At 38.3% G+C, this 12,950-nt stretch overlaps 1 protein-coding gene across 1 annotated transcript in view; it reads right to left on the bottom strand.

The window, feature by feature from the left end:
• Nucleotides 1–290: 290 nt before the first annotated feature.
• The window catches only part of LOC104517999 (N-terminal EF-hand calcium-binding protein 1), a gene marked incomplete at both ends in the record, with an annotated part of 35,414 nt that continues 22,754 nt past the window's right edge, over nucleotides 291–12,950 (bottom strand). The window contains 3 exons of the mRNA XM_010169733.1: nucleotides 291–367; nucleotides 2,867–2,979; nucleotides 6,579–6,715. Coding sequence (XP_010168035.1) covers nucleotides 291–367; nucleotides 2,867–2,979; nucleotides 6,579–6,715 — 327 coding nt within the window. The remainder of the gene's footprint in view (nucleotides 368–2,866; nucleotides 2,980–6,578; nucleotides 6,716–12,950) is intronic.

Genomic DNA, 12,950 nt, shown 5'->3' with positions numbered 1-12,950 from the left:
AACATCCTGCAGTCATAGAATAATGTGACTTTTCTTATTTTTATGAAAACTTGGATCTGTGGTGATGAAAAGGGGAAAGGGGAGCTTGGGCAAACCATGTCATGCTATCATGAAACAGGAAAGAAGAAGGTGAAAGAAATATGTAGGCGTTTAATGAGTATTAGCTCTCTTAGGTGATGTTGAAGTTTCACCCATTATTGATTGGCAAGACTGGGACATGGAAAGCATTTGTGGTTTAAGGATTGCTTTACTGAAAATGAGAGAACAAACAGGTGAAAAGAAATGCACACCTTCTTTTCCAGCCTGTCAATCAGCTTTTGGAGTCTGTTTATCTGGGTCATCCACTGGCTGTCGTCCTCAATCCAGCCTTCAGAAAATATAAATAACAAATGTTTATAAAATGTTACTAAATGTTGGAACATAGTATATTCATTTATTTTATTTAAAAGTTTAGGTCGCAATTTATTTTGCTTCTTGACGATTGTGCTGCAAGTAGTTCAATGTTCATTTAGGTGCAACTAAAGGAAAGCATGATTTTGACTATAGGAATTATCTTCTTTCTTTTAAAGATAGAACAGAAATCCAATACAGAATGAAAACTACATTCTAGATTAATGCCAGTGCTAGAGAGAGAGAGAGAGACTGTGTGTGTGTGGGTAGGGGTGTGGGTGGGTGGGTGATGGGTGTGTGTAGGGGTGGGTGAGTGTGTGCATCTTATGTTGAGGGATTCCTGAAGGAGCCTCCTAACATAATTGTAGAACGTCTCATGTGCATGGGGAATAAGGGGCTTTCTCTTCATTCATAAAAGGCTCATTTGGCTGCAACAGCTGTTTTTATACTTATACTCTGAGGGGTTTTCACAGTCATCTGCAATATTCTGTCTTGAGGGTTTTCATGTGCTCATCCACTAATTATGGATATAATCCTGCAGTGGACTCTAGCTGATTTAATAACGTTATCTGGATGTCCCTTGCAGCTAATGATCCTTCTTTACCTTTCCAACCGAACAGCATTACTACTTGCTTGATAAATTGCAGCAATATGATTGATCCTTCCTTTTTCTAGAATGAGGTTTTGAGATGTGTAATTTATGCCTGTGGTGACTGCAAATTTTGATCAGCTCAGGACTGATTATGTTTCATCATAATAACTTTCCTATGTTTATTTTTCTCACAAGTCATGAAATTCAGCAGCAGAGGAAAGACTAAAGAGACTGGATATTAATTATATCTTGTTTCTTTATATGGATAGGACATGATCCTGTCGTAACACTTCCTAACTCTTCATCTCTTCTGCAGTCTAACTTGTGACTGTATAATGACCTGATGTCATATAGCAAAGGTGAAGCTAGAAAATGCTGTTCTACAAAGGCATAAGCATCTCTGAGCCTCTCTAAAATCTCTGGAAAATCTCTCCAGAAAATTGTCTATCAGATGGAAAGGAAACAGATATGTGTATTATGAGAACAGTTCCTGGCATCTTCCACAGTGTGAATGTGTGCAAAAGTGATTGCTCTAAGGACAGAGGAAGGTTGTTTATCAGAAAATGAAGATTTTTCAACACATGCTCTTGATATGCACATTCATTAACCTGATCATTTTCCAGCTGGAAATGATCAGGTCATTTTCACATTTCTTGTGAGAACTGGACTATTTTTTGACAAGTAAAGAAGAAATCCTGATGCTGGGGTCATACTGCAGGTGTGATGTGTAGAAGAGGCGAAGTGTGGCTTTACCTGAGCAAGTACAAAACCTAAAGAAAGGCTGGCTTCAGTGTTCACTGTTAGTTACTGTGCATGCAGGCAGCAGGCAGTAAGGACAAGACCTTACTGCCTTGTGTTTACCAAGACAAACACAAAGCTTGTCTAGGAAAGTAGACAAGCTATTTGAATAGCTTTTAGACAGCTATTAGAATTACTGTGGAGTAAGATGTTAGCTCTTTAAAATTACATTAATACAGTAAGTGGATTTGGTACAGCTTCATATGTTTGGGTTCCTTCTGAGGACTGTGAATGAGCAGTGCAGCAGCAAGGCTATGTGACCTTCCTTGTTCTGAACACCAGCAACTCACAGCAAGGGACCAAACATCATCCTACATCATTGTGCTAAATGAACAGCACCATTTGGTGAGTGGCAGAAAGTCAGGAATGTTGGTGACAGAAGGGTCTTCAAAAGAGGGATAAGAAGGAAGAGGTAAGCACATGGCTGCAAACAGTGAGATCTGCATGACTTCTCAAGAAGTGGGCTTGGCTTATCATGTACTTCGGTGTTTCAGTCATCTTCAATGCCTTGACTTTAGGAGATATCATTAAGCCTGGAGATGCCTTCATTGCAGCCTTATGCTTATTGTCACTCCTTCCAAAGAATTCTATTTACCATAGCACCCTCTCATGTTTTCCAAAGCGGAAATGCTGTTTCAGATTTTTTTTTATATAATCTTAAATTAAATCTTTTTTTCTTTCAGGTTTTGCATTTTCCGTTTCAGTTTCTTCTTTTTTCCCCTCCGCTAAGGTGCAAGTCATGACAGAGAATGTGGTTCTGTATAAGCTATAGCCTTCCCTTTTTCATTCTTATCTGCAGGCTACAAATATTACCTAAGAATTGTTGAATCAACCCCAAAATGATATCACAGTTTGGCCCATAATGATGTATTTATTTTTCATCAGTTCAGATCTATAGGTACCTATTTTTTTTCCTTATAGTTTGAGCTAATACCTTATGCCTTCTATATTAAATTGAAGATTGATTTCTGTCAGTAAAGTATCTGAGTTAGTTACCATTTCTAAATTAAATTTTTGAGAGGAGATACATGTTTATTTTTCTGTATATATGTGTTGTAAATATCTTTAAAATGTGAAATACCATACCTGTGCTAAAATGAGGGCTGTTTGGTGACAGGCTGTTGTTCCTCTGAAGCCTTCGAGTGGAGCGTTTTCCTGGCCATTGAAATGAAAGCACTTCTGGTTTTGTTGGATCTTTTCTGCACAGAAACACAGGAGACTTCATAAAGTAAAATATGTGAGAGAGCTCTCCTCTGTTCTCAAAAAATGTTCTTGTATGTTTCCTTCTGAATTAAAAAAGGAGAAACACCTATTGAGACCACTGAATTATGTTCCAGATTTGCACTGTTACTGATTAGTTGTGTTTAGGTTGCTAGTCATTAGAGAAGTAATCAAAAAAAGGAGGGTTAGGATGGCATAAACCTATCTTTTAGGGAGAGAGAGCTCGAGGTCAGTGTCTGTCCGTGATGGGGTTCTGACCTGGCCTGAGGAACGATTCACGCTGTTTCTTCATTCATGGGAGTTTCACAGAACCTCTGCAGAGGAACTGGGGTCACAAGAACAGCTAAAAATGAGAGATTAACTTTAAACATTGACCCCTCCAGCTTAAAGACTGGAAAGATAAGCAGCAAGATATGTTAATAAGGAAGGAAAACCAGTAAGAATTAGCTAATATAGGATGGAGGACAGATACATCTCTGGGACCAGTACTGAAACACAGCAGATACAGAAATTACTTACGTTCGTACTGAAATGACAGAGTCATTGAAACTTGAGAGTTTGTGTGAGGACTGAAGGATGTCTGTATATGTGGTGGTTCATCATCCAGCCAGCCAGCCAATGAAGGACCAGGACTATGGTTAGTTTTGAACAGTTAGTTGGGTCAGTGGTTGCAAAGAATATTAGATAGCAGTCTAAACAGTTCAATAAATAATTCCCAGGTCACTGCTTTGGAGAGCTCTCTGGTCTCCAGAAGCACAGAATGAAAGCTCACCAAAAGCTAACACACTATGTTAAGGAGATGTATTTTCTGCAGCATAAAATCCCTTCACAGTAAGCCAAGTTATGGCAGTTCCCCACTGTGAGCACTCTTAAGTTAGTTTAGGAATGTCTTAATGGGGTTTTGATTCAGACAGTTTGCCCCCTGAATTAAGTTAAACATAACTGAAGATGATTTTACATAGGGATTGGGGCATCTGTTAGGAACTAACTCATCTTCTCCGAAACAGCTGTAGTTAAAGTGATGAATTTGCCTGTCTTTTCCATTGCTGCCTCAGAAAATGGGGAAGATGCTATTTGGCTTAACAGTGTCACACCTCTTTCTCATTTTCTTTGCCATAAACCAAATTCAGCATCGAAAAGGACATTTCTGAACAACTATACTGATAAAACTGGAGCAAGAATTCTCCACAATGCCCTATCAGCCAGTCAATGCAGATGAGAAAGCTGGCAGCAAAAAGGGATATTCATATCACTCAATTCTATGCGCCCAAGTGAGTAGTTTGAGTTACTTGGATGGTCTTTCTAGACTGTATTTCTAGAGAGGCTGTCCTAAAAGGCAAGTCAGAGAAGTCAATGATTACTCCAGAGGATATAAGAACACCAAACTTAGTTGGTGTTGTGAACTGTCCATTCAAGACTTTTTTCTCTCCCATTAGTTGTGTGGGGAACCTGGAAAGACGTATGTATGAATGTAGGGGTGTATATACTGTGCATACTCGGTGCACCTGTGGTTGAGCTGCTGGCACAAAACCACAGTGCACTACAGAGATCTCAAAACCAACAGCAAAACAAACAAGAAAATGACATTTCCAAAAGAAAGAATAAAAAAGCAATGCATTTTAAAATGTATGAAGTATTGAGATCTTTTTTGTCCACGAAACACAACAGCTTGTATTCTGTTTTCTCTATCACCTTTAATAATAGCATAATGAGGAAAACAAACCCATAAAGCCAAGTAGCTTTTAAAAAATGTTTTGATTCTTGATCCTACAAACCCTCATCTATGAGGTCATAGTATTAAAGTCAATTAAACCCCTTGGACAGATTCAGGTTACCCAGATGATTGAGAGTTTATAGAGTTAGATGTTAACCAATACTATGGCCCTATGTTCTAGGAAGAAGCTGTAACAAGCAAGAGCCCAGCTATTTCTCCTCTTAACGTTGTGTAACGAGGAATGAAAAAAAAAAAATAAATCAGAAAGCTGGAAGAGATAAACAAGGAGACAGTCAATGGTCTTAGTAATTTCAGAGTTTTTCATATTGCAGTGGTCTGGTTTCTGCATTTGATGTTAAATAGTCAATGGATTTAAAAAGTCAAAAAAGTCAAAGGAGCAGAGCCTAGGATGTAACAAAATGGTCCTCCTATGTGCAACTGACCACAGGATCGGATTGGAACCTGCTTGTATTCAGTTTCAGGAAAACTCCTATTAGAGAGTTCCTATATGGACTAAAAAGCATATTCTTATTTCTACTGTTATTCCCTACATCAGGTTGTGGAATATGATGTGGAATTATTACTGGAGGCAACTTAGAAATCCGTCTATACCTACATCTCAAAAGAAGGTACAGCACGAAGGAAACTTGCAGGGTAGAGTGAGGTTAGTACGCAAGAAATCCATTCCATGGTAGTTCCCTAGGTCCCTGACTCTAAAAGAAACAGCATGGAGGGTGAGGTGAAGACACCACGGCCAGGCTCTGTGCATAGCAGAGGGGAACGTGATGGTACTGTGGAACTGATAAACTGCATGGTTGCTACCCTGAGCCAGCAGTTTCTCATTGTTTTGCCAAAACTATGTCCTCGGTGGAACTTTGCTCATTATAATATCATTATAATGCCAAACTACATCTCCATCCCAAAAGCTGCTTGCCTCCAAGGTGCGACCACCCCTCACTGAGCATGCACTCTGAATTTCCTCTGGTCTATACCTTTAAAAGCAAAGTGATTATTATAATAATTATAATAAAGGTATGTACGACTAGAGTCACTCAAGCTCCACCTGAAACTAAGAAAACAGTATAAAATAGCCTAAGAGAGGGGTGATGTTAGGGAAGATACCATCAGGAACCATCGCTGACTTCTGGGACAGGCTGAGCCTCTCTTCCCTCCCATAGGGACGCCTATTGGGTGAGATTCAAACCTTCCCTGGGAAACTTAGAAAATCTCTATAGAGTTGTTTTTCTTTCTCTTAATGTGTTTGTAGATTTATGTTCTTAAGTATCTAAACTTTGTTTTCCTTAACAAGATTTATGTTTGTAGATTTATGTTCTTAAGTACCTCCACTCATTTTTGCAGACAGTATATTTATCACTGGCAATCCAAAAGAACCTGTACACTGTTGCTTCAATAAAATGCACCATTCATTAATCCAGGCGTGACAGTCCTCATTGAACGCGACCAAGTGTGGCTGTGTAAGTTAATTTAAATGTGACTAGACTGGAGGTGCATTGCACTGTCAGGGAATCCAGCCGTGAGAGTTCCCAATGAATGTGACTGAGAGGCTGTGCTAGTTCATTCAAACGTGACTGGGCTGTACTGGTGCACTATTAGTGAATCCAGAGCTGTGGTAGTTCAATATATTGAACGCGACTGGACTGATAGTGCCGAATTGGGCATCACTCAGAATGTAAGCCCAGCCTCCCCCAGCCTCTCTGATATCTGAAGATAAGCTGGAATGCAAGGGGCTTTATTTTCTCTCTGCCTTTTTAATGCAACATCAGTGAAATGTAAAATGGTCTTGGAGGTTCACAGTGACCTCACTCCTCACCCCCTTCACTGCAGCTGGGCAGGTTTTCTCACCTCTCCTGCCGAGTCTGCTCCTCCGTGGTTTCCATGGCACACTCCAGGGAGCTCTGGAGGGACTGAAGCTGGTTCAGTGTTTCCTTCAAAAGAAAGCGAGTCACAAACTGCTCCAAATTAGAAGCTTCTTGGTAGTCCTAAAAATTACATTAAAAAAAAAAAAAGGTAAGGATTTGCCTACTAGGTTAGAAATATGTGAATGAAGATTCAGATTTAAATCAGAAAGGAAGCAGCTTGGATGTTTTTGTGCTTATACATGCAAACTACATAAGCAACCTTTAGGTTTCTTGACAAAAACACTCCTGAATTTCCAGGTATAGACATTGATCCCACTCAAGCACCTGAAAAAGGTCCTTGTGATCTTTATATATATATATATAGATGTGTATATATATACATACAAGATCTTTATATACGATCTTGTGTATATATATATTGTGTGTATATGTGTATATACACACACAATATATATATATTGTATCTGATATATATATGAGTTTATCAGGTACACAGAGCTTTTTTGTAAAGATGGGCTAGGTAGGCAGGATGCTAACATCATCTGTGGGAGACTAGAATTATCGAAGACTCTTTCCTTATGTACATTTTACACAAATATTGGTGTTTACAACTCTTCTATGGGGAACTACTTAACTCTCTTAATGCACCCAGTTGGGCAAAAAGCTACTCAATATTTTTCTTTAAAGAATGGCTCTGAGGACAGTAATTCTGAGCTCATAGCAATGTCAGGCAACTTTGACTCCTGCCCGCTGAAAGATAACTACTCCTACCCATCCTTCTAAAATTCTTCAAAAATCATGGAAGAAGGTATTCAGCATATATAAATTGTCAGAATTATAATAATTTAAGCCATGGAGGGAAAAAATTGTTCATTACAATTCAACTTAAACCTCAACTCCAGCTCTCAGCAATGAGGAATTACCAGGCATGCTTTGTTATTGTTTCGCCACTCCCTACAGAAAAGTGCCTTCATTTGCATTTTACTAAAGCCACACTGGTACAAGATTTGACTAGAAGAAAGAAAATGTTAATTCTGAATTAAGAAAAATGTGTATCTATTAAGTGTATATTATGGTAGAACCAGCTTAACTGGAATGACCAGCATTTGTATTGTCCATACACTACACCACCAATTAATAATGGGACCCACTGATGGTGTCTGTATGTAAACTAGAAAAATGGCCTGTTTCTTGAATTTCATTAGCTGTAAATTACCATTCATTAGCATATACATTATACTGCACAGCAGTTTGGGCAGTCCAGATGAAATAAGTCTATGTTAACATATTGTTCTGCTTGTTAGTTATATTGATTGTTAGTGAATAAGAGTAATTTTCCACATCTTCCTCATCAAGAGTCAACTGTGACCTTTGTGAGCAGCTAAGATTTGCATTTCCATTAATGCAACTGAAGATACACATAATTAGTGAATCCCCCATGGAAAAGGTCACCATGGTCTTTAAAACTAGCTTACAGCTATCTTAAAAGGTACCAAAGAGGTTCTCCTTTTATAAAGGTAGAGGAGGCAAGACTTAGGTATCTCCTATGGGAGTCCACATCTCAGGTTACCACAGGTTCAGTGACCTTCTTGCTCCTCTCAAGCCCTGGTGCCAGCCCCGATCCTCTCCCCTTGGGTGACCTGACACCACGATGATCCATTTATCAGAAAAGCAGCTCCTTGAGATGGGGAAAGAGGGAGATACTTGTGTTTGCTTACTTGGGGCAAGCAAAATAAATAGGTTGGGACAAAAAAATAACTCTGAAATCTCTCAGAAAAGGTGGGAGTTTATGCAAGAGATCTACAAACTCAGAAGGAAAGGATGTCTGGCTGTCTTCTACTCCAACCCCCTGTTCAGAGCAGGGCCAACTTCAAAGCTTGTTCAGGCTGCTTGGGGATATGTCAACTGAGTTTGGAACATCTCCAAGGATGGAGATTACAGCATCTCTCTGGTTCACTGTTGCACCATCTTCTCCATGCAAAGTATTTTCTTTATGTCTAGTCAGCATTTTCCCTTCTGTGAGCTGTGGCCGTTCCCTCTTGTGCTTTTGCTGTGCACCCCTGAAAAATACAGGGTTGTTTTGTCTTCTCTATAACCCTCCTTTAGAGAGTAGAATTACATCTTCCCTCAGCCTCTTCTCCAGGCTAAACAGACGCGGTTCCCTTGGCCTCTCCTTTCTGTTTTGCTTTTTGCTACATAGTAGTTTATGTTATATAACACTTTTAAACTTATTTATTTGTACTTTATTTTATTTGTAACATTATTTATAATAGTTATATTACTTTGCAATTTTCTGCTTCCTATTTTATATGTCATATCAAAATAATTTAATAAAAATTATTTATGCTTATCTTTACAGAAAATACCCCCAAGGCAACTGAAAATTAGTTATTGTTGATTAAAACTCAATAAGGAACGATCTAGTTAAATGTCCCTTCATCATGGAACGTGTTTAGATCGCACATTAGTGGGACAATGCCCTGGGGTACGCCTTTAAATTAAGGACATTAAATTAGTCAGAATAACTGTACTAAAATGAAAAAGAATTCAAGCCTTTTTCATTTCAATCAGACTGAAGAATAAAATCAAAATTTCAACAGAAGCCAGATCCAGAGATGTTCATTGCGTTAACTTCACACACATGCAACTTCTATAGCATCCTCATTGTAAGAGTGAGCAAAGACATAACATGCCAAACTAGTAAACAGATTCAACTTCAATTTTAGAGTGTGGAACAAACTTTACAAGTTTATCCAAGTATTATATTTGGAATAAATTACATGTCTAAATTCTGCCCAGAGAACTGGAACAGTGACAATCGCTACTAACCACTTGTAGTGCTGACAGAAGAGCAATGAAATAAAATAGGCAGCCATGGGTGATTATAGGAGAATATTGACACACATTTGTAATAGCGTCCATCAGAACAACAGAAGAATCTATCACTCTACTAGGATTAATAGGATAGAAAAAATAATAACAGAATAGAAAAAAAAATAATTAATAGAATAGAAAAAAGAAGCAATATACTCTTAATCACAATAATAGTATGTACAAAATTCATGCATGGATAAAAAGTAACTCCTATTTAACTACTATCAAGTGCACCACATAGCTTACAGACAAGAAACAGTGTTTTGGCTGTGGTTTATATCAGCAGGTAGCAGGGATGTGTGTAATGCCATTACTCCTGGGAAAAGGTTGTAAGAATACAAGGAAATTATCAAAGCTGTTGGTGGTTTTGATAGGTATAGGCAAGAGAATGGCTAGATTGATTATTTTTCTGCTTTGAAGTTATATCTGTACACTTTTATGCTTAAAGGTATGGATATTAACTTAATTAAGGTGGTGATTTTTTGTTTGTTTGTTTGTTTGTTTTTTAAGTTCTGACTACTTAACACATCTCTGCTACCAGCAAAAATTTGAGAATTGTCTAATTCTGACCTAGTAGGTATAAGACTTCCACAAAAAAGATCAAAGAAGTTCCCAAGAGTTTTCATTTCTCTGATAAGGAGCTTGGAGGAAAGGGGTCAATCTCTGTAATATCCTTGCCTGACTGCCTAGAATTCATCGCTTGCAGCTTTTTAAATTTATCTACATTTGACTTGACTTGCACTAATAATTATGATTTTAAATAAATTTTAAAGTTAGAAAATCCTGTGCAATGAAATTCAAAAATTTCCTTTAATAATGTCCCTAGACATTAGCTGTTTCATCACAGCCTTGCATACCTGCCTTGTAGCAGGGTGCAACTGGTGATTTATTTAGCACTGTTGCCAGCATTCCTCTCTTCAGATGAGTTTATAGCTTATGAACAGTTGAATACATGGATTTATGCAAAAAGGATCCAGAGCCCAAATCTAACCACTGGCAAGTCTGTCTCATCAGAAATTAGGAAATTATAAAAAAGCAACCCATGGAAATTAGTTCAGGTCATCCATGGTCAAAAGAAAAATCTTCCAGATAGTTCTTTTTAGGAATTTACAGACTGTGTTTCATCAGTTTTGTAGGTATTGTAGCTAGAAAAAGTAGAATATGAGAAACAACTATGTCTGCACTGACTTCACTTAGCTTTGGGTTTGTTTGGGGTTTTTTTGAGCAAAGCAGAAAAATGAGTAATTTCATAGAAGCAAAGAATTAGACATGCTGTGTCAGTCACTGAATCAAGCATCTTCCTGCTGCACCCCATGCACCCCCTTTCTCTGTTTTTGCAAGCAATACATTAAAAGCAGTTAGGGGATTTTTTTTGCCCTCAAATGCTTGGAAGGCTAATCCAGTACTTGATCACTCTATTGAATATAAATCATGTTTCATTTCCATCCTAAACTGAATATGTCTATGTTTTGCATGTTTAAAAGCTGAGTGTAAACCAGTTACAGTTACTGCTGCTAAAGTGGTGCTTGCTAGTTCAGAGTCTGGTCCCCAGATACCACAGACATATCATTTGGTGTCCTTCATAAAACAGTTGCAAAGAAGGGAAGAAAATCCATCCAAAGCAAAGAATCTGAGACTTTAGAGTCTGAAAAGGAGAAATTTTGCAGTGTGTGATCCTTCTTTTCCTATGTTTGCCTGTCATTCCTTTCCATGGAAGTCTGCATTGCTTTTGTCTCCAAAAGATCTGTGCCTCTGTATTTAGGGGAGGAGTGTGCACTCAGAGGTCACAGAATCACAGAATGTTAGGCCATCTCTCTCTTGATTCAGTTTTGAAAAAAGGTATGTTAACTGTTCTAGCCAAAGCACTTTCTGGCTTTCATCCACGGAAGAAAGATCTTGCTGTACTTTTGAGCAAGAAAAGAGATGTAAAGAAATGGAATGAGGACAATGAAATAAGGATGATGAAAAGATGACACAGAAGAACAGATTAAGTATCTTCAGTATTTGTTTAAACAATTTCCTACTGTGCCCACAGTCCTTCTTGTTTATTTGGATGTTCCCTTTACTTTACATTTGAATCTCATTTTGCTGTTCATAAAGCTTTCTATTGGCTGTGCAAAAGTCCTACAAAATTCCATCCAGGAGATTCTTTTTGTATTATAGTTACTGGATTTGCATTTCAGATGTAAAATCTATAGGGTCAAGCTCCACTCTCACTCAGTGGATCAAAGTTTCATCTTATAACCACTGTTAACTATAAAAGCCAATTTCAGTTTACATTTTGAAAAAATAGAATCTATTGCATTATTTCCTCTTGAAATTAAAATATATGTTCTGAAAAATATAACCAGTTGTCCTGGTTTTTGACTGGGACAGAGCTGGGTTTCTTTTTAGGAGCTAGAATAGTGCTGTGTTTTGGTTTCAGTATAAGACTTGTTTTGAGAACATTGATAACATACCAATGTTTTCAATTGTCACTGGAAGTTGAAGGACTTTGTGTTTTCCTAGTCTACAGGTGCAAGGTCTGGGAGGGCAAGGAATATTAAAATTAGCAAGCTAAATTGGCATGTGGGTATGCCAATGGGATGTTTCATATCATATAATGTCACGTCCAGTATATTAATGTGGGTGTCTCTCTTGTGAGGGTTCACTCTGGCTCTTGCTCAGGCTCTTGCTCTTCTGGGACTGCAGTTTCTGTTTCAGGATTGTTGCTCCTCTGGGATCATTATCCGAGAACAGTTCAGGCTTGGTCAGTGGGTGGTGAGCAATTGCACTGTGTATCACTCATTTGCATAATTAATTATTATTATCATTATTAGTATCATTATTATTTTAAGTTTTATTTCAGTTATTAAATTGTTCTTATCTCAAACTACAAGTCTCCTTACCCTTACCCCTCCAATTCTCTCACCTATTCCCTGGGCAGGGTGGGAGGAGAGTGAGTGCGCAGCTGTGTTTGGCTGCTAGCCAAGTGAAGCCACCATACCAATATAACCTAAGAAACAACTTAGATACATAAAACTTTTTCTTGCTGGAGGTTGGATCACTTTTACAACAGGTATTGTGGCCTTTAATCACTTTTGAGACAGTTCTTAGGGTAGCCTCTGCAAGAAAAAATAAACAACTACATGGGTGCTCAGTGCCACTGTCCCGAGAAAGCATTTCTGCCAGGCTCAGTTGCTTTCAGCAGTTCCCAACACCCACCATTTTGCTGACATGTCAATGTCGGCAAAAAGTCTCAATTTGCTGACATGTCAATGCAAAAAGTCCCAATTTTAGTTGTTACTCCAGTAAGTTAGGTGGTATGCTGTACATTAAGACTGTTGTCAGATCTCTAATAGATTAAAGGGCTAGGTGAAGCTCAAGCCAACAGTCCCTGAAATCACAAAGCAGGAAGCATGTCCCATCCTGAAGCGCCCCTGGCACAGTCACTTGGCCGGCAGCCAGCTGTGGTTAGACTTTCACTAACACTGCAGCATAA

Source organism: Antrostomus carolinensis, unplaced genomic scaffold, assembly GCF_000700745.2.
Source record: "Antrostomus carolinensis isolate BGI_N321 unplaced genomic scaffold, ASM70074v2 scaffold2866, whole genome shotgun sequence".
Lineage (NCBI taxonomy): Eukaryota > Metazoa > Chordata > Aves > Caprimulgiformes > Caprimulgidae > Antrostomus > Antrostomus carolinensis.
The sequence above is the reverse complement of the archived record's forward strand: the minus strand, read 5'-3'. Positions and strand labels throughout refer to the sequence as shown.